This window comes from Rattus norvegicus, chromosome 9 (genome assembly GCF_021556685.1).
Source record: "Rattus norvegicus strain SHRSP/BbbUtx chromosome 9, alternate assembly SHRSP_T2T, whole genome shotgun sequence".
Taxonomy (NCBI): Eukaryota; Metazoa; Chordata; class Mammalia; order Rodentia; family Muridae; genus Rattus; species Rattus norvegicus.
Genome location: NC_141542.1, coordinates 125,625,714 through 125,647,500, shown reverse-complemented (window position 1 = coordinate 125,647,500; position 21,787 = coordinate 125,625,714). Strand labels below are relative to the sequence as shown.

Genomic DNA, 21,787 nt, shown 5'->3' with positions numbered 1-21,787 from the left:
GTTTTCTTGAAGCTGTTTATTTTTCCATAATGTTTAGTTAGTGCTGAGTGGATGACTGAGAGTGAAGCCAACAGCTGCCTTGTGTGAAAACCTGGCATGGTACATGTGATACATATCTCTCCCTCACCTAGAGTGACTCACAGAGCATAGAGCCTTCCCATGCACACAGTTGCAGGTGGATGTTGCCTGCATTTAGGATGGTGAGGTGGTACAGTGGACTCTGTAGTTTTCACTCACTGTTCCTGTTCTGAGAAGTCTCTCACATAGACCCTCCCGTTAAAGCTCCCAGGGTCAACTCAGAGCCTCAAGGGGATGCCCTCCTAGGCAACAGTCATCTCCTAACAGTCTTGTTGGATTCTAGTGAGGACTCCAGAGACTCCAAATACTGCCACAGTGTAAGTATTTCCTGAGGTAGGTAGGGATCACTGCTAAGCAACAAGAGATAGGTAAACCTGGGGTCTTTAAAACATCAGGACCATCAAATACCAGACTAGGTCATAGTCATATATTGTAGTTCCTTACAACCATGCTAAGCTTAGCAGGGTTTGAGATGGGTACACAGTGCCAAGGACGAACACAGCCTGCTGCATTTATATTCCCCACACTGCTACCAAGGGAAAACCTCATGCCATGAAGTGTCCCCTGTGGTCCTTCAGTACCGGTTCAGACAGCCCACAACCTGCCTAGCAGAATCCCAACCTCTGTATGGAGCTGACCAGCAGTCACTATTGATAGAGGCCACACAGGTGAGCAATGAATTATCAGTTTCTGCTGGGTGTCTGGAGATATTACCTCTGGCCTGTGGGTTATAATAATGTTGTCTAAGTTATGTCTTAGAAACAGGGAGCCTGCTTTTGCTAAAAGCATCGACTCTTTCCTACAGCCATGGCTACCTGATTTTTAATGATTAAATTCTAATATTAAAATGAGATAAAAGGTCTGGCATCCTTGTCTCTATATCACATCTGTTCCTTTGTTGCTACAACCTTTGAGTCCGACTTCACTCAGGTCTGTATTTAGCCATGGTGATCCTTTAAGAAATGTTTTGTCCAAAACCATAACACAGGGTGAATCTTGTCTACCTCTCTTTGGAGTAGATATGTTTATTCTATCCTGCCCTTCTGCTCCCTTGTCAGCTCAAGCATCCACAGTCTTTCATTTCTATCACAATGGTAAACCAAACCAAGAGGCCAAGATGTCAGCAACAGGTGGGACTTACAGTTCTGAAAATCCTAACACTCTTATGACTAGTCCCAGGCCTGGGGGATATAAATGCAGCAGGCTGTGTCAACAGCAGGAGTAATGCAGCTTTAAGTCTCTTCCTGATAGTTTGCAAATTCTGAGAGCAGAACAATAGCACATAAAAAGGAAAATACTCATAGAAACCCCACACCATAACCATAACCAAGTGATGTTCACTAAGCCTTAGCCCACTCTAAAAACATTAACAAAAGTCTGATCCTTCCTTTGTTCATGCAAATTGTCTGGTCATCTCTGGGCCATCTGGCTGAAGTCACCCAATATGAGTTGAAGTCCCAACACTTAGCCTTGCCTGTTCTGTTAAAGTCTGTGGTTCATTCTCATTTTCACTTGTCCCATGTCACAAGATCCCAGGGTCTGATTTCCTTCCCTGTCCAATGTTTGGGTTACTTATAAAATTATTTACTATCTACCTGGAATTAACTGGGAAACCTGGATTCTATTCGTCAACCTAACTGTGTGAATGCTGGAGAGCTTCTAGAGAGAGGAGGGTGGCAAGGTCTATGTCTGCAGATCTGAGAACTGCTGTGGAGAGTGCAAATCCCCGGCTGCTAGTGAGAAAAGCTACAAACTGTTCTTCTAGATGAGCAAGCTACCACCAGCCAGAGTCTCCTTGTTACTTTGTGTCAGCAAGCCAAACAAGTCAGAGTCTCCTCATTACTTTGTGTCAGCAAGCCATGCCAGTCAGAGTCTCCTTGTTACTTTGTGTCAGCAAGCTAGGCCAGTCAGAGTCTGCTTGCTACTCTGTGTCAGCAAACTGAGAACTTCTTCTAGAGTTCTTCCCCTGGTCCAAGTGAACCAAGCTCTGAAATATTTGAATTTAAAGAACGTATGGCTGGCAGGTGATAGAAATGGGCCCAACACGGGGGAAAGGTTGTTTGGGGCAGGGTTGGGGGATGGGAGACACTGTCAGACACACACTGGTAAGCCGTAGGGCAGCAGACCTTCAAAACCACACATGTAAGGCATGACGTTACACATACAGAATGTGCAGTGGCTGATTTTTAAAAGACATTATTTGGAACACTTCACGAGTCATCTTTATTTCATTCACTTTCTGACACTGCTCTTGAGGAATTTCCTATCAAGTAAGGTATGTGTAATCCATTCTCTTCTGTCTGGACACTAATGGCCAGGGTCACAGTGCTGAGCTTGCTCTTAAGATGTTTATGCTAGAAGCACTTTTCAGTTTGGCATGGCTAAAAAAAAGTTTTTTTTAATTTATCAATTTATTATTTATCAATCATTTATTGATACCATATCCTGAGTAGTTTTTAACGCATTCATCATTACTTATCTTGACCTTTAAGTTTGATGGTGTCTTTGTAAAATTGCTTTACTGGATTTAGGATGAAGTTGATCATAAAGTTAAATCCAGTTAAGAGGGAGGGGTTTTCTTCTTGGCATTCAGTTGTTATCTAGTCACACATAACTCAAGGCTGTATCGCTATGCAGGTTCTGTACCCTGGAAGCCAGTTAAGCTTTCCCATGCCTCGGAACCTAGAATCCGGCCATAAAACTACACTTCCTGTGCAAAAAGTCACAGTTTAAAGGGAGGAACTGTTTATATATGGCAGGGTTTATAACAAAATAAACCTGCTTTTTGTTATAATAAAATGTGTAAGTCAATATTACTGGTCCCTGCCCCTTTGTTATTTATTTATTTTCAAAAAACTTAACAGGATATTTTTAGGTCTCTTGGAAGAGTCATACCATGGCCACCTTGGTATAAAGGAATAAATTTGACTCCAAGAAACAGGTGTTTTTAATCGCCACCCAGAGATTGCTTATTGAGAATCTGAGTAGGGTGGGACCAACCAGAGGACGCTGGGCTGTCTCTCCTTGAGCATAGCAGCAGCTGTTCGTGTGGATTCTCACATGGTGGTGGAGGGAAGGGCAGGTAGGCATGGAGGGAGGGATGGGTAGAGCCAGGTGTGGAACCGGTCTTTCTGTGTAGGACATAGGTGGCATTTCTTACTGTTGTTAACCATGTGACGATGCCGAGGACACCCAATTCCTCGGCTGTGCGCAGCTGCGGCCAATGTGGAGCTGCCAAGCTCACTCACCGGTGCTACTCTGGATGGTCCTCACGGTGGTGGTTGTGCGTGGAGGGGAGGACGACCTCAGCGACACGCACTCATCATCCTGGGAGCAGCCCTTCTCGATAGCCCGCACGTAGCTATGGCTCCGCATGCGGAAGCAGCCAGGCATGGGCAGGTCCAGCGCTTCCACCGCCTGCGACTCCAGTTCGCTGAACACAGACTCGCATACGGATTCGAACTGTCCGTTCACCTCCATCTCGCTCACCTGCGGGAAGACACAGGATGGTAAACTGGCCCTGCAGTTCCCCCCACAACATCTCCCGCTCAGCATCTGGAAACTTCATTTCCCATAAGAGCAGCACCGTTTATGTATCATTCCAGTGTGTAATCTGTCTTAGTCAGGGTTTCTAGTCCTACACAAAACATCATGACCAAGAAGCAAGTTGGGGAGGAAAGGGTTTATTCAGCTTACACTTCCACATTGCTGTTCATCACCAAACGAAGTCAGGACTGGAAGCAGGAGCTGATGCAAAGGTCATGGAGAGATGTTACTTACTGGCTTGCTTCCTCTGGCTTGCTCGGCTTACTTTCTTATAGAACCCAGGACCACCAGCCCAGGGACCGGCACCACCCACCATGGGCTGGGTCCTCCTTTCTTGATCATTAATTGAGAAAATGCCTTATAGCTGGGTCTCATGGAGGCATTTTTCTCAAGGGAGGCTCCTTTCACTGGGATAACTCCAGCTTGTGTCAAGTTGACACACAAAACCAGCCAGTAAGTACAGTAGCATTTCCTTTACGTCACAGATGATGTGTGAATGGCATCTAGCTGATAAAAAGATGACATTTTTAAGGAAGAACTCGCTTTGCAAGCCAGAGGATCTGAGTTGATATGTGAAAAGTGGTTACATGTGCTTGTAGCAGAAGCATTGGGCAACTCAGGTGGCAGAGACAGGCAAATCCTGATAGCTTATTGGCCAGTCAGCCTAGCCAACCAGGGAGCTCCAGTTTTGGCGAGAGCCCTTGCTTAAAAACAAACAAGCAACAACGACGACAACAAAGTGGAGAGGAATAGAAGAAGACTCCTACCCCTTGGTCTAGAACACACATCTGCATACTTGGGTGAAGTACCTTCTACCGCCGGAGGAGAGAGAGCCCGTTTCTAAAACAGTGAAGAAATGCATGCTGGGAAGGAAGCTCCGCCCAATGCATTCTTGATAATTCTATTTACAGTTTCTAGTTTATTTTGCATGACTGGAGATGAAACTCACAGCTTCTTCTGGGTGAGCATTTTATGCCTAGGCTCTGTTCTCCAGCCGCTCCTTATGGCTAAGTGGGAGTTTTCAGAGTGAAGTTCATTGGCTCGTGGTCAGAGTTCATGTATTTCAGTGTAACTTACCAGCGACTGCTATTTTTGTAAACCATTTTACTATTGCCTTTTGAAGTGGCTAGTTCATCAAATACTTCCAAGGTTGACTGAAGCTGAGCGCACAGTATGAAACATACATTTCCCATTTTATTTTGTTTTGCAAGATATATTCTGTGTTAAAATAGGTCAAACCCAGATTTGTCAAGATCTTAAACAGCACTATTAAGATTTCAAACTATGGTCAGGTTTCAATTTTCATTAAAAAAATCCATCAATTTATCTTTCTTTCTTATTTATTTATTTGTTTGTTTGTTTACTTATTTATTGGCTCTTTGTGTAGTCCTGACTGTCCTGGAGCTCTCTATGTAGACTAGGCTGGCCTTGAACTCAAAGAAATCCTCCTGTCTCTGTCTCTGGAATACTGGGATTAAAGGTAAGCACCACCAGGCCTGACCTCATCCATAAACTCTATAATACATTTATGAAGATCTTTGAATTAAGATCCACTTTAAAAAAAAATCAGATAATTAAAGCACCACCACCACCACCACCACCACCACCAGATTTTGGCCTAATATGATGGTGAATGGCTTAGGTAGAGGCAGATGAGTTCAAAGCTACATACTGACTGAGTTTTCTGCCTATTCCTTTGAGGCAGGGTCTCTCTCTAAACCTGGTACTAGCATTTCCTTAGCTGCCACCAGCAAGTCCCAGCTCTCCTACTACATTTTCTCAGTCCAGAGCTGGGGTGAGAGACATGTGTAGATTGCACAGCTTGTTATTGGGTGTTGGGATTCAAACTCTGGCCCTTCCAATGGAACACCCAATACTTCTAAATGCTAAGCCATCTCTCTAGCCTTCTGAATATGTATAGCTTTAAAAAACATTAGTTAATTAATTTTCTGCATGTGCATGTGTACACCTGTGGGTGCCTGTGTCATAGTTGCCTGTGGAGGTCAGAGAAAAAACTTGCCGTACTGGATCATCTCCCTCTACCATGTGGTTCCAGGTATCAAACTCAGGCTATCAGGCTTGGTGACAGGCACCTTTACCCAGTGGGCCACCTCTTTGGCTCAACCATTGAATCAGAACCTGAAGTAAGGGTCTGCAGGGGTTTGTGAATTTTACATGTGGCTTATTCAAGCCTGAAACTATTTCAAAGCAATCTATTCATGTATGTGCTCATAGCTACAACTTCTTTGAGTTTTTCCTCTTCATTATTGTTGTAACAAATGTCACAAAGGAACAGTGAAATAGCTATCCTTTCTCAGGTTGCAGACATTAATTAACCTTGGGTGTCTGTCTTTCCAGAGGGTTCATATAACCTCTTTTCTAGTTTTAATAAAACTTGAGTCATACAGCAAACATAATTCTGTAACTTGCTTTTATTTTGCTGAATCATCTAGGCTAAACACACATTCTCAGTAGGATTGTCCCTCTTTCTACACAGGCATAGAAAAGCAAAGGAAAGAAATGCCTAACTTAACAAATAATAACAACCAAATATCCTTGGAAATACTAAAAAAAGAACATTTCCAAGCCACCTTTCAGCCCTTCACATCTTAACAACGAACCATCTCTAATTTCTACATTATCCATTTTTAAAAGTTTTGCCCACCCAAGTGTGAATGCCTGGGCCCTAAAGTTTATTCATCAAAACTAATCTGATACAGAGGTTTTGAAGGGCTCAAAACTCAGGGCCTCCTCTATGGTAGGCAAACAGTATTCTTAGAGGCATCCCCAGCCTCTAATACATCATTTATTTAAGAAATTAAGTTACACTGTTTGTATGTATTTATGTACATGTATGTGTATACATGTTATGTGTGTGGTGTGTGTGTGTTAGAGTGTGCACGTGCTCAGAAGACCTCTTGTAGGAGTCAGTACACAAGTGTCCAATTTGTATAGCTTCAGATTGTATTGTTAGAAAGTTTTATTTTAAACATTGTTAGGTGAGTTTCATAAATTGCTAAGTGGTTCTTTGGGTTGCAATCAGGACACTTTTTAAAGTGGCGTCATACCCATCCCTGCTGTTCATCTTTATATCTGTGTGGAGTGGTAATCTCAGCACCGATGAGAGCTCATTCTGAAAAACACCTGCTTGCACTCTCAGCCCTGCTAGCAAATGTCCGGCCAAGATCTCAAGCAGGGCAACTCACTTTTATCTTTGATAAATGTGCAATTAGAAATGTACTAAAGAGTTGCTTTAAAAGGAATTTGTGCTTTATTACCAGTAAATCTGTACACTTGTTTTATATACTCAGATGCCTGGAGTTGCATGAAAAAAAATTAAGGTGTAAAGTGCTCACACACTCAAAAAGTTTAATTCATTGGTTTATAAAATTTTTTTTGGATCCTTCTTTGGAGCCTTTGGTGAATAATGTCAGATTTTAAACAGGAACTGAGTAACATGTGCTTTAAATTATGTATATTAATATATATGTACTGCTTGTGAGAGAATAACTCTCACAAAAGCAACTCCGATTTGAAAAGTCAGTATTTATGGTTCAGTGACTTTGAAGAAGAAACTGTTCTCTGTATAATGGCAACGTTGTGTCTGTAACAGTCAGTTTGACATTGTTCTTAAAGGTAATGTGTTATTTGAAAGTTGAATATGGTGCTGGAAAAATGATGTGTCATTAGGACTCCATTAAGGATGGTTACTCTTTCTGTATTTTACTTAAGGTCAAATGATGACCCTGTGAAACTGTAGCACTTGACCCAAAGACAGCATTAGTCTTTTCCATGCCTGATATCTTGGTAAGCTGTAATTGGGAAGTAATGTCCCAAGGAAGGTCATATTCACAGCCTAGAGACCTGAAGCAGCCAGCTGAATAGCAGGGTCCTGTTGGGGGACGTGACATGTTCTCCTGTTCTGAACACACTAAGGTTATAACGTTATAAATGTGTATAATTTCTTTTCACAATTGCATTTTATTTTTTTGAGAGGGTTTTATCACCTAGCCCTGACTGGTATGGGACTCGCTATGTAGGTCAAGCTGGCCTTGAACTCAGATCTCTCTGCCTCTGCCTCCTGAGTGTGGGATTAAATACATGTGTTACCATACAGAAAATTTTAACTCACAGATACATTCTGTGTGCAAGTCTTGCCTCGATGACCTGCTCAAACTGTTAACACTTTTATGATTATGGTTTTGTCAGTGATGTCTCCCCTTGGGCATGACCCTCTCAAGCAACATTGCAGGTAAAGCCTCCTCCATCAAAACCTTCCTGAAAAGTGGCTGACACCTAACAGACAGGTTATGATTTCTCAAGGATTCCCTCTTTGTGCCTGACCCATCTGCAAAGGGCCCCTCCTGTCCGAGACCATCAAGACGAGGGGCTTTCCCGGGATGAACTTGTGGCCCACCTGCAGCATCTGCTGCATTTTTGCCGACTCCATCGGTGGTCTTTGCGCCGTGACCACCTCTGCACCCTAGCCCTCTCCATTCTCCCTGATAACGCACGTGGCCACTGAGGCTCTGACCACTCTCACCTGGCTTATGGTGCTCATAGCTCGCATGTAGCTCTCGTTTCTGGAGCGGAACTTTGGTGACGTGAGCAAGCCTGCAGGATCCAGGCTGTCCAGGCTTCTGTTAATGGAGACTTCACTTACTGCCCTCAGGTAGCTGTGACTCCGGATCTGGAGTTTGGGGGAGTGTTCGTTGGAGATCCTGGAAGAGAACAATGAAAGCATTTGGGTGAATGTTCGTTCACCGGAGGTCTCGGAAGGGACAGACTCAGTGGGGACAGTGGTAAGCCATGGCTGTCCTTTGTGCAGGATTCTGAACACCAGGGCAAACACTATTGATTTCTGTGATTGCTAAAGTTGAATATGGTGGCTCGGGAGGAAAACATCTTTAGTTGTTTCTATTCTTGTTTTCTTTTAAATTAAAATTCGTATTAATTGACACATAATATTTTTATGTAATACATAGGGTTCACGGTGTGACATTTTAGTGTGTGTATTTAATATAGGCTGGTTAGATAAAAATAAGTGATGTAACCATAACCTCAAACACTTATTATTTCTTCATGCTGGGAACATTCAAAATTCTCTCTCCTCACTACTTTAAATGTACATTTTATGGTTGTTAAACATAAGCTTCTGACTATCCCACAGGACACTAGAACTTATTCTCCCTATTTAACCATACCTATGTGCACCTTAGCCATCCTGTCTTTATTCCTTACCCACTCCCCCAACCCTCTGACATTCTATTCACGACTTCTATGAAGTCAACTTTCTAGGCATCCATGCACAAGAAAGAGCAGGTTCCATCCACACGGCCACAAATGATAGTCTTTAGTTCCTCTATAATAGCTGACCAAGAAGTATTCCATTATGCATATGCACTGTGTGTTTTCTTTGTCCATTCTTCAGTTTATGAATTGACATCAAGGTGGATTCTAGATGTTGGTTATTTTGAAAGAAGTCACAATGAATATTAGAAGGTTGATGTCTTTCTTAACATTCTAATTTTATTTTCTTTGCATATACATAACCAGTGGTACGGCTACTAGGTCATCTGGTAGCTTTATCTCTACTCTGATGAAGGGCTACCATATTGTTTTCTGTGATGGCTATGATGAAGATTTTAAATTCTCAGCAACAGGGTGTGAGACTTTCCCTTTTACTCACAAAAGGAAACATTCCCCCCCCCCCCATTAAGACAGAGTATTATGAAGCCCAGGTTAGCCTCTAGATTGTCATGTAGTTGAGGCTGGTCTATGGCTCATGATTCTCCACTCTCCACTTCCCAAATGCTAGGATTTCAGATATGTGTCATTACACCCAGCTTAGAAGGGAATCTTGTTTCAGGAAATCATTAAGGTTTGATGACATTAGAGAACAATCAAAAGTCTCCTTAACCATGAAGAATTTCCCCTATTAACGCTCAGACACCCTGAGGAGGAAAAGAAGCATCAGTGGCTGATCTACTTCAGAAGTCCGTGCTTGGCAATGTATCCGATTTTCTTTTGTAGGTATTTGTTTCCATTTTTTGTCTTAGTAACAGCCAGTAAGTCTGTATCTATACCTGTCTACACATTCAACGCCTTTCTCTCACTCAGTAAATCAATTATCTATGTAATTCTCTCACATAATTGAGATTAAATTTAGGGGGGAAAACCCCTGAAATCCAGGCCAATGAAAATGCACATATTTCCAAATCTGGTCTGTAAATACAACTCTTCCTATACTTTGTAGTCTATAGATTTCCCTAACCGCACTACAGGAGCTTAGAATTAGGAAATTCTCATTGAAAAAGTCAAGCCAGGGATGGGGAGATGGCTTAGTCGGTCAGGTGTCTGCCAAACAAGCATAGGGCCTTGAGTTTGCATCCCTGGAACCCACATAGAAATCTAGGCACGACTCACAGAGCCAAAGGTGCAAAACACCTTACTGCTATCCATGCAGGTTAAAAATATCAGAAACATCTTAAGTAGCATCTGGATAAAAATCAGATGGTCAACTCAAGGAAAGGGCTAAGCAGAGTTCATCGAATGAAAATAAATATGGAGGTTCATGGGAAAATAGGTTCAGATTCTGCCAGGCACATGACCAGGTGTGCAGTCTCACTGGAAATCAGGAAGATGCTGACTAAAAAGAATGATGCATGCGTACACAGTACATTCCTGAACTCCCGTGGGAGGTGAGAAAATTCCAAATGTCCTTTAGGTGGCAATGTATAAGGTCACACTTACTCATAAAGCTTACGTGAGGCTGCTTAGTAACAGCTGAGAAACATATTCCAGATAATATCAAAACCCCAGGATTTGCCTAGCAGCTGGCTTTTTCCCTCATCACTTGTACAGACAAAGAAATGAAAACAGATGTAGGATAACATGTCCAAAGGAAACGCTGTATTTTATTACCACAAGAAAGAAACAGACCATTCTAAAAACCTGTCCTATGGGTTTTCTGGGCAGCTTCCAAGTATGAAGACACCTTTGCAGGGCAAGAGGGTGTTTTCTCCAGGCTACATACTAGTCTGGTGATTTATACCAGATCAAAGGCCATGCCAAGAATTCTATCAAACCGACAAACTTCAATTCATTTTCTTAAGGATCTGTTTTTTTCCCCTCAAAGATCGTTTTAAGCATTTATTAGCTAACGTTCACCTCTGCTAAGAACATGATCGCATGATGACAAATGTGTTTCTTTGGCTATTTTGCAAAATGCCTCAGAGCAATGACACTTCCCAACATAAATGATGATGCCATTGTGTATAGTCATCAGGGAACAATGGGGGTGGGCCTCCATAAACAGGATATATTCAAAAGGAGAAACAAGGTCCTGTTTTTGAAGAGTAAGTCTCTGCTGGCTGAGATGGGAAAATGAGGCGTTGTTGTGGCAATCACCCTGGCCTCTTGTTATAAATAAGGCATCATTCCAAAACTTTAAAGTCGGGGGAAAATTGTCAAGAAGGAACTGAATAGCCTCAGTGACTCATTTCCGATAAAAACAATGCATACCTTAGCAACCCACCACACAAGAGGAAATGAACTTTATCTAATCTAGAAGGTAGAGAGATATTCATACAGAGAAGACAGGACATACTGGGTCTGCACTTCCTGGTGGGGAAGAGCCCAGCAAGAAATGCCAAGACTCATTGCAACGGCTCCCCTCCTCCCAGACAAAGGATCTTCTCTGAAGGGAGGTGTACACACTCAGAAACGTTAGTGACATTAATTACTTTTCTGCATTGACCTTTTGAAATGAGATCAGTTTTTTTCCCACTGTCCTTTCCGAGTCGCCTCTGAGACTTATCTTTTTGAAGTTCATCAAAACTGAAGTGAGATTTTGGTCTTATTGGGCCAGAGAACTCCATTCACTATTGTAGCCACTTAAGAGACAACCCTTAAGGAGGCTCTGGGGTTGATCTTGAGGCTGTTATTGCAAAGAAGATTCTAGAAGACTCAGACCAGGAAGTTTCAATCCAATGTCTCAACTTTGAAATATAGAACTAAAAATGACTTCATTGGTGGTTTTTCTCCTTCTCCTCATTCCTCCTCCTCCTCCTCCTCCTCCTCCTCCTCCTCCTCCTCCTCCTCCTCCACCTCCTCCTCCTCCTCCTCCTCCACCTCCTCCTCTTTCTCCTCCTCTTCTCCTTCCCCACTCCCTCTCTGTCTTCCTCTTCTTCCTCTTCTTTCTCTTCCTCCTCTTCTTCCCCTCCTCCTCCTTCTCCTCCTTTCTTTCTTGCAGAGAATTGATTCCAGATGACTGCATCTAATGGAAAAGTCTTGGGAGGGGAAGGGTCAACTTTTTCTCTTTTTTCACCTCATCTTGACTCTGAGTCCTACAACATCTGGTACACAAACTGATTCCTCACAATACAGAGGAATCTGAGTTTGTGTTATTCTGAAAATAAAGACATTTGATCTTGGCCATGACACTCTTATTAAATTATGCTCACATTTATAGCTTAAGTGGAGAGGTGCTGATTCATTGGGCTTTAGGCTAGAAAATGGTGCTTTAGTGAGTGACTGTACTTGACTACTAGTTTTTGAGACTCCTATGAGTTAATCTGCTTCAGTAAAACTGAGGCCAACTTTCTTTTCCTCATCCTGTGTGTAATGCCTTGACGGTTTATCTTGTGATCAAGCTGTTACTTGATTGGCACCTCTTGAATGATTTCTACCTGACATTTGTTGTTATTTGTTAAAGACCTAGGTATTCCTAATACTCTACTATGTAGAAGTTTACATAGTGTTAAGTTAACTTATTTACTCATTATAGAGTTTATATTGAGACAGGGTCTCATTAATCTATCCAAGCCTGGCCTTGAACTTGAAAACCTTCTGCCTTAGCTTCCCTCATGCTAGTATTACCAGCAGGTGCCACCAAGCACAACTTGTTAAAAGCACTTTAAAGAGAACCTTTAATTTCTGACTTCTCCACTGCAGTGTTTTGAATAATGGCCCCCATAGGCTCATACAGACGACTGCTTAGTCACCAGGGAGTGGAGCTCTTTGATAGTATTAGAAGGATTAGGAGGTGTGGCCTTGTTGGAAGAAGTGTATGACCTGGGGTGGGCTTTGAGGTTTCAGAAGCCCATGCCTGGCTCAGAATCTCTCTCCCTGCCTATGGATCAGGATGCAGTTCTCAGCTACTTCTCTAGTACCATGCCTGCCTGCTGCCACACTCTCACCATGATGATAATGGATTAAACCTCTGAAACTGTAAGCAAGCCCTCAATTAAATGCTTTCTTTCTAAGTGTTGCCTTGGTGATGGTGTCTCTTAACTGCAATTGCACAGTGACTGAGACATCCATCTTTATTCCTCTCCCTTCTATTTCTCAGGAACTCTTGCATAGACGTTCATTAGTGTTGTTCCTTAGTGTTCTTCAAACTTGCCCTTAAATGCTTTTGTTTTCCCATGACAGTACAATTGTTTATCTTCTTTTGAAAGTTTTATCACTATACCACAACTGTCTATTTTATCTTCTTATTCTACATTTTTTCATCGGACAACTTAATCTGACTGTATTCTTGATTTTACACTAACCCTCCCCTCATCTATTTGCCATGTACAGCTCCCTCCTAGACCTGGACATTAACGTTCCATTAGCTACTGTGCTGTTTCCCCTGATGCTCCACCAGCACCAGAACTCATTGTGACCTCCAAATGATACCCATGCCGCCTCTCAAAATAGTTTACATTCCAATGAGTACACTAAAGTCTACACAATTAAGCAAACTGGAAACCCAGGAGTTGTCTCTGTCTCCTCTTAAAGGTCAAAACCCAGTTGGTCACCACATGTCTTCAGCTTTGCTTTCTACACACATTTGCAATTGGCGTCTCTCCCCACTTCTCCTCCCACTGCATGCTCAGTTCAGCCTTCATTGTGATTCTCCTAACAAAGTCCCCTGCCACTAGCCTACACCCTCTGAGGCCTCAGTGTCTCTTGTTATTTGACACATTACAGTTTAGATCTGTCTGCAGATGCCTCATGAAGTGGACACTTCCTGTTTCTTGGAGAGTTAGTTATGTCAAGTGATGTTTTGTTGGGGCACACGGATGAAAGGATGTTTTGCTAAAGCAGACACCTGGAAAGGATGTCCGGAAGGAATATAAATATGACCCCGAAGACAGTGGGAGCTTGAGCACTGGTTTGCTTTGATCTGCCTTGCTAATTCTTCACTAACGACAGACACTGGTTCCTCTTACATTGTGTTGCTGAGCTCTACTTGTGGTGACACCATAGAGAGACACCAAAGGACTTCTCATGAGGTTCTTATGGCTTTTTGCCACTTCAGAGGCCTCAAGCTGGTTGGTGAGCCTTGTGGTCTCTTCTGGATTGAACTGTCCTTGGTGGTTTGTGTGTGGTAGCTACTGAGAGGACTGGACTGCAGCTGACTGAACTGCTGATATCCTGACAATGAGGACTGGACTCACCCCCGAGGAACTATTTCTAAACAGGTCTACTTCCCCCATGTCCTAGTAACTTTTCTACTACTTCTGATGGGTGGTAGGCTAGAGGGGAGGTTGAACTCTTAGTAAAGTAGGTTGAAAAAAAATTAGGCCTACAGCCTCCTTCACTCTCCCTCAGCCATATGAAGTCTCCCTCTTTGTCTCTTGCATCAGTTTTCCCATCTTTACGTCTATTTTTTATTTTCATTTTTACATGCTCACAGACTCTTTGGGTTCTTAAGATCTCAGACGGCAGAGTCAGTGCTGCATTCATCCTGTTACCTGGAAGCCTGCTGTGTGTGTGTGTGAGTGTGTGCGTGTGTGAGTGTGTGTGAGTATGTGTGTGTGTGTGAGTGTGTGTGTGTCTGTGTGTGTGTCTGTGTGTGTGTGCGTGAGTGTGTGTCTGTGTGTGTGCGTGTGTGTGTGTCTGTGCGTGAGTGTGTGTGTGAGTGTGTGTGTGAGTGTCTGTGTGTGTGTCTGTGTGTGTGTGCGTGAGTGTGTGTGTCTGTGTGTGTGCGTGTGTGTGTGTCTGTGCGTGAGTGTGTGTGTGAGTGTGTGTGTGAGTGTGTGTGTGAGAGTATGTGTGTGTGAGTGTGTGCCTGAGTGTGTGTGAGTGTGTGCGTGTGTGAGTGTGTGTGAGTATGTGTGTGAGTGTGTGTGTGTGAGTATGTGTGTGAGTATGTGTGTGTGCGTGTGTGTGTGTGTCTGTATGTGTGTGTGTGTGTGTGTGTGTGTGTGTGTGTGTGTGTGTGTGTGACTCTTTGTTGAAACAGAGTCTTACTATGTAGGCCAGGTTAGCTTTTAACTTGTGACCACCAGCTTCCTCAGTGCTGAGAACACAGGCGCCACCGAAGGCAGGGGAGTTTTAATCTTCAAGTCACTAAGAGGAATGGCTAACGGTTGTTAGAGACTCTGTTATGTCAGGGGCTGTACTTGGATGCTCTCATGAAGATGGAGGATGTATAAAAAAATAAGGAGAATGACGTAATTATTGTGCTCTGCACCACAGTTTTCTTTGGGGACTTTTCCTCACCTACTAAGATCTCATAGATGGTTTTTATTGCTGTAGGTTAACTGCTCAGAGAAGGCTTCGTCATGGCAGTTTTAAACTCTCTCTCTCTCTCTCTCTCTCTCTCTCTCTCTCTCTCTCACACACACACACACACACACACACACACACACACACACAGCCCTTCACTGAGCTCTATCCTGGCACTATCTGCACGTCCTTTCTCCCTTCCAGCTTCCTAGTAGTCCTTCTGCTTTGTGCCTTAAAAAAATCTGTATTGTCTGGAAGACAACGCATAATGCTCGACCTGGTGAGTCCGGGTTATTTTGCTTCTCACGATGACCCTCACTTCCATTCATCTTACTGCACATTTCGTGGTTTTGCTCTTCGTTCGGATGGAATGATACTGCATTGCACACATGCATCACATTGACTTCATCCATTCATCTGTTGGTGGGTGTCTAGGCTAATGGCTTGACTTGGGTATGTGAACAGTCACGAAGGATTTAAAACCTGCCTTGTGACATTATGAACACTTTAAAGTCCATGGTTCGATGGTTCTTGGCATATTTATAGAATTGGATGAGCATAGCTGCTAAATGAACACTGTTTGGACATCATTGTAGGACAGCTACTGAGCATCATCACCAACAGGCATTTAGAGAAGACAGCGGGATTCCTTTGCTTCAGGGACTTGCATTGCCAAGCACCGAGAGTCTTTTCCAACTTCACTCTCTTTGTGATGCCATATTGTTTCTTTAACATTAAATTTCCTTCTGCTTTATAGAAATGAAATTTCAGAACAGGATTCATTTAGCCAATGTTCAGGCCCCCCTGAGAAAGGCAACAGTTTATATACAAAGGCAACTTCTAAAGAATAAGAAACATAGTGAGGAGAAGACTCCTATAGGCCTGTGCCACATTCTTTGTTGAATTTCCTCTGTAAATGTTTGATGTGGTAGATAAATGTCAGCACTACTTGCAACACATCACAACTGTCAAGTCCTACAAACATTCCTATTTCCCAGAAGGCCCCAGGGCTCTGGCCAAAGAATGTTAAGGGAATGTTCATTTGTTGCTGTGATATTTCATTTGCTCTATTAACTTTTCTCTGTAGGAAAAAAGGAGGCTGATTTAATTGGAATTATCTGACTGCTCAACTGTGGACACTGCTGGAGAGCCAAAAGCCCAGTATATGTGAAGCCATAGGCTAGACACTGGGATAAGTGGTTTAGTGTAAGGTGAGACTCATCCAAGCTGCAGACACAACACTGTTCATAGCCAACCATCTCTTGTACAGAAATTATCCACAGCAAACGGACATTGTGCTGTGTATCGAATGTGCTTATATCCATCACCTTCAGGTTGTTGTGATTTCAAAATTCACATGTTCTCCTCAGACATTTAGATTACACAGCATGGGGCATGAAGCAATTATGTCATGTGTCAGCTCTCCATAGGACTTGTTGGCCGTAGTAGGGAACATGTGAATGCTGCCTGCTAGAACTTCAGTTTTTAGATTGAGGCAAACATGGAGAACAAAGTTCAAAAGAGAAGCTTCGTTAAGCTTTTATCAGCTTTCCAGGAAGCCACAGTGGGAATAGGAAAAGAAGAGACTCAATTGGGGTGTAGAAGACAGCTTCAGAGAGACAGGAACTTTTAGTTAGAACCTGAGGGATAAGATTTCCCACTGGGCAAATTGCATGAGACACAAGGAATTCCTGACCGGAGAACTATGGGGCAAAGACTGAGTAGCTGAAACCCATAATGCTGGGGTGTGCGGAGAGAGCCTGTGTAGATCGGAGGGCTATGCATGTTGTAACTGCCTGCTGGTTGGTCAGTCTGTGTCATCAAACTGTAGGTTCCCAAACACAGCAGCCCCTGTAGGAGGATAAAAACATCCCATTGTACTCCCAAGCTCAGCCCAGACCTGACTCACTTAAGGCGTACTCAAATAATTGGTGAAGAGCATAAGAGGGAGAGGGTGGCAGAATGCATGGACCCAGTCAGACACTGGGAGGTCATGAAACAAACCAGAGAACCACAGAAGCCCAGCAGGTATGTGCAGGACAGACACTGAGAGTGGGCGGTGACCCAGGGAGCTGTCCAGCACTCTGTCCCCGGATGTGTGAAGGAAAGCACACGGTGTCACCTTCCCCACTATGAAGAACATAGGTCCAGAACTACGGCCAAAGCAGAGTGAGGTCTTTCCCTGTTTTTCCCCCCTGTTCCACGTTGTCTGTTTTATGAAAATCATCATCCATTATCTCTAAATAACACCCCAAATTATCTTTGCTTAAGTTTGCATAGGACCGAACTGAGCGTTAAATCAGTGAAACAATCCAGTGAGCAATGCCTTGGATGGAGGGCAGGTGTCTTCAATATAGAGAACTTTATAGTGGGCAGCTCCTTCTGAGAGCATGGCTCTGAATGTTGGGGAACCTGAGACCTTCGATTTAAGGACTGGTTGAATCTGTAGAATTGGGTGAGCTCCATTTTTTTTTTAAAAAAAATTAAGTAATAATAATATCCACCTTCTAGAGCCCAGAGGATTTACTGAATCATAAGCATCTTTCTTTCTCCTACAGTAGAGAAAATTCACACACTGTAAAGTTTACTGTTTTCATGAAAGTAAAAGTGAACCTGCATGGGGAAACAGAGGCACTATTGGGAGGGAGAGAAGGATCAGGGAGAGGCAGGAGGTGAGGGGTGGAATAGGTTCAATGTACATTATATACATTCCCAAACGTGTCCTATGGTAACGCAGATAATTAATATGCACAATGAAAAGTTAAAAATCACCATTATAATTCTTTTTTTGTATACAGTTCAGTGGTAGTGAGTACATTTGTATCACCGTACTGCCTTCCAGAATCATCCCTCCCCAGAACGCTTGTCTCCTCCACCTGACCTGCTGAATATCAGTGCTCCCTGTCCTCCTCCTGTAGCCCTTGGCAACCATCACTGTACTTCCTGTCACTGAGTCCAACCACTCTAGGCATCTCCTGTAAGTGGAGTAGAGCAGTATTTTCTTTCTGTGGCCAGCTCTTGTTCTTGAGGCTCAGCCACAGAAGCACACAATCCCATTTCTGTCCTCCCTGGCTAAATACTATCCTATTGAATACACCTTGCACATCCATCCATGGATGGGCACTTGAGTTGCTCCCTACCTCTTGGGTATTGTGTAATACTGCTACGAACACAAGCATACACATCTTCTCGCGTCCCTGCCTTCAATTCTTTTGATTGTATACCCAGAACTACGAACCTCTCCTTAACAGAAGTACTTAGGCCTTTCCAATTTCATTTCCTATCAATTTTGCTACCAACGCATTTGAGGACCAACGCAATAAAAACAAGATATCACTTTCCCCTGAGGAACCACTCCAGAGATTATTTATTGCAAGTTAAGAATGTTAAATAATATATAGAATTTCACAAAGGATTATTGCTATGGTGAACATAGAAAAAGATACTTCTGTTCTTAGGAACAGAACAGATGCCTGGATGCCTGGAGAAGATTGGCCGAGGTGTCCTGCAGGCACCAGAATCTGTAGATACACACACACACACACACACACACACACACACACACACACACACACACACACACAGCCTCCCTCTCACCTTCAATCATGTCTAAGTTATTCATACCACCAAGCAAAATGAAAATGTAGTATAAATAGCCACTCTATTGTATTTTTAAGGAAATGGCAAGAAAGAAGATTGTACTTTCCCAGCAAGAAACATTTTGAAAATTACTCTGGTTCACAGTTATTGAGTCTGTGCGTGAAGAACCCATGAATGATAGAACCATAAATTGAATATAATTTACTGCTCTAGCAATTGAAAAATAATGATGTAACTAAAACGATATAATACGATCAAAGGTATCTTGTCGTGGCTAAGACATCCAAAAAACAAAATGAAACCTCCACAAATTCCATAAGCAAGTAGAGACTGCCACGAGACCGTGGACAGTCATATCAGTTAGTGGACTGGCCACCGGAGGGCATCAGATTCCTTAGAGCTGGAGTTAGAGTTGGCTGTGGGCTGTCCTCTGGAAGAGCAGTAATCACTCTTAACCACTGAATAACGAACTATGATAGCAACTGTAAATATCATTATTCCCGCCTTCCATGTCAACCATTCTCAACCTGTGGGTCTCCACTCATTTGGGGGTTGAACGCTCCTTCCACAGGGGTGACCAAAGATCATTGGGGAACACAGATATTTATGTTATGATTCATAACAGTAGTAAAATTATGGTTATGAAGTAGCAACAAAAGTAATTTTATGGTTGGGGGTCACCACAGCATGAGGGACTATATTAAAGGGTCACACAGCATTAGAAGGCTGAGAGCCAGTGTTCTATATGAATAAACCGAGATTGGCAAGTGTGACGGTTCGGAATTGGAAATCACATCGATGTTGCTCTTAAAGTCTTCAACACCCAACTTTTACCTTCCCGTCAGTCAGCAGGGTATCTATTGTCTTACCCAGTTGCTGGTACTCTGTTGACTCAGATAGGAAAAATCAGTCATGTTCTGATTTGCCTCCATCCATCAATAATGCTAGGACTACACTTAACCCTGTGACTCATCCCTCGTTTGTCTGCTTTTGATCCCCCCCAACCCCCGTGCAACTTCATGTGCTGCACGGTTTCAGACATGGTTAAAATGCAGTTGCTTAATAGCCTTGTCTCTACCAGGCCAAAGAAGGAAGTCAAGGCATGTTTGACTTATACGTGAACTTACACTGCCTGGTTCATTTCCAAGACGTCACAAACCATCTCTTGAAATTTCCTTTCAGGATCTCCCAGGAGTCCTATTAGGTTAGCTACTTGTGACTTTTATAATCTTCTCTTTCCTAATCTCAGATAACATTTGAATTTTTACTAATGCTAACTGTGCACTTCTGGTCTTACTTAGGGCTTTTGTTGTAGTAAAACACCATGACCACGAATAACTTGGGTTTGAAAGGGTTTAATTGTAGCTTATAATTCTCAGGCCCCCATTCCATTGCTGAGGGAAGTCAGGGTGGGAACTCAAACAGGGAGGGAACCTGAAGGCAGGAACTGATGCAGAGGTCATGGAGGAGTGCGTTTACTGGTTTGCTTAGTTTGTTTTTTAAATAGCACTCAAGGCCACAAGTCTAGAGGTGACAATACCATTGTGGGGCTGGGTTCTCCCCATCACCTACTCACTAAGAAAATGTACTACAGACTTTTGTACAGACCGGCCTTACAGAGTCATTTCCTCAGCGGAGGTTCCTTCTTCCCAAATGACTGTAGCTTGTACTAACCTGTCATAAAACTAACCAGCACAATTCCTAAACTACCCCAGTACCTAACGTACCCCAGTGACTATTACCACTGTATTCGATTTCCTTCAAGTACAAACAAAAATTTCAGTTTTTTTCTTCCTCTCTTCCTTCTTTCTCTCTCTGTCACAAAGTGTGTAGCCCAGCAGCCCTCTAGCTTGTAGTCTTCCTGCCTCAGCCCAAGTGCTGGACTAAGTCTTGCCAGTTTTACAGTTAGTCAGGAGAAGAAGGTCTGTCCTAGGGCAGAGAACTTGTGAGTATTCTTGGCAGACACTGGAGTCAGCACAACTTCACGTATGTGTGCATGTGTGGGCCACCACATCTTTACATGTGTGTACGTGGTTGTACCAGTATAACTACACACACACACACAGACACACACACACACATATGTATACATGACTAGGTCAGTATAGCTTCACATATGTGTACACTGCTGGGCCAGCACAGTCCCCATGGATGTGTGTGTTATACACGAGATCATTTTCTGATTGTTCTGAATTTCAGCTCTCATACTTTCATATATATTTTAGACAGTTATATGTAAATATATACACAATACAGATTCAATATAGATATGAAATCCTTATATAGCCATACACATTTTTCTTTTAGAAGCAATAAATTATAAACAACAAAAATAAATTTAAGCTTAATTTAATGTGTTGCTTTAAAAATAAAATAGATTCACAGTTTAAAAAAATATGTTCATTCTCACACAAATGATCTTGTTAGTGCAATTTTTTAATGCTGACGACAGAAACCCTGAGCTTTGGTTCTCAGTGTTTACTTAGGTGTATCATTACAAATGAGATATTTAAAACAGTCTTTCAGTTTTTGTTATTTGAAACCATATTTCCATTTTGAATAGTTTTTGTAAGATTTGTGCCCGGTTGAATGACCCTTTATCTACTTTAACTTGGTGTCTCCTAAAACACACCCATGCTCCTGAACAAATAAATACTCAACAACACAACAAAACCATTAGCTGGTTTATTCATGATAATTTTCTCACTACACCATAGGAATGCCACATTTCAGTGTGTGTGTGTGTGTGTGTGTGTGTGTGTGTGTGTGTGTGTGTGCGTGTGCGTATGCCTGGGCTCTGTCCTCTCTGCACCACCACCACCTGAAATTCCTAGCCAGTCAACACAGACACGTCAGCTGTCATCATACTCTGTATTTCTACTTGACAAGCCATGTCCAATAGGTCACAAGTATCTGGTCAGTAGTACACTATGAATGCTATTCTGTAGAAATCTGTGTAGGCAGTCAGAATTTGTTTTCCTGACGAAAAGAGGTGGCCTTATGATTTCTCTTTGTGGTTTTTTTTCTTTAGGTGATGTGATTGTCACAAAGGAGTCATGCC

The 21,787-nt window shown here is 42.7% G+C and overlaps 1 protein-coding gene across 34 annotated transcripts in view; it reads right to left on the bottom strand.

The window, feature by feature from the left end:
- The window catches only part of Dlgap1 (DLG associated protein 1), an 870,386-nt gene that overhangs the window by 159,572 nt on the left and 689,027 nt on the right, over window positions 1-21,787 (bottom strand). For 29 of the 34 annotated variants that reach the window (XM_087567550.1, XM_087567553.1, XM_087567556.1 and 26 more), the window contains 2 exon segments: window positions 8,168-8,345; window positions 3,327-3,567 (listed from right to left, as the gene is read on the bottom strand). In XM_087567550.1, coding sequence (XP_087423676.1) covers window positions 3,327-3,567; window positions 8,168-8,345 — 419 coding nt within the window. 34 annotated transcript variants of the gene reach the window in all.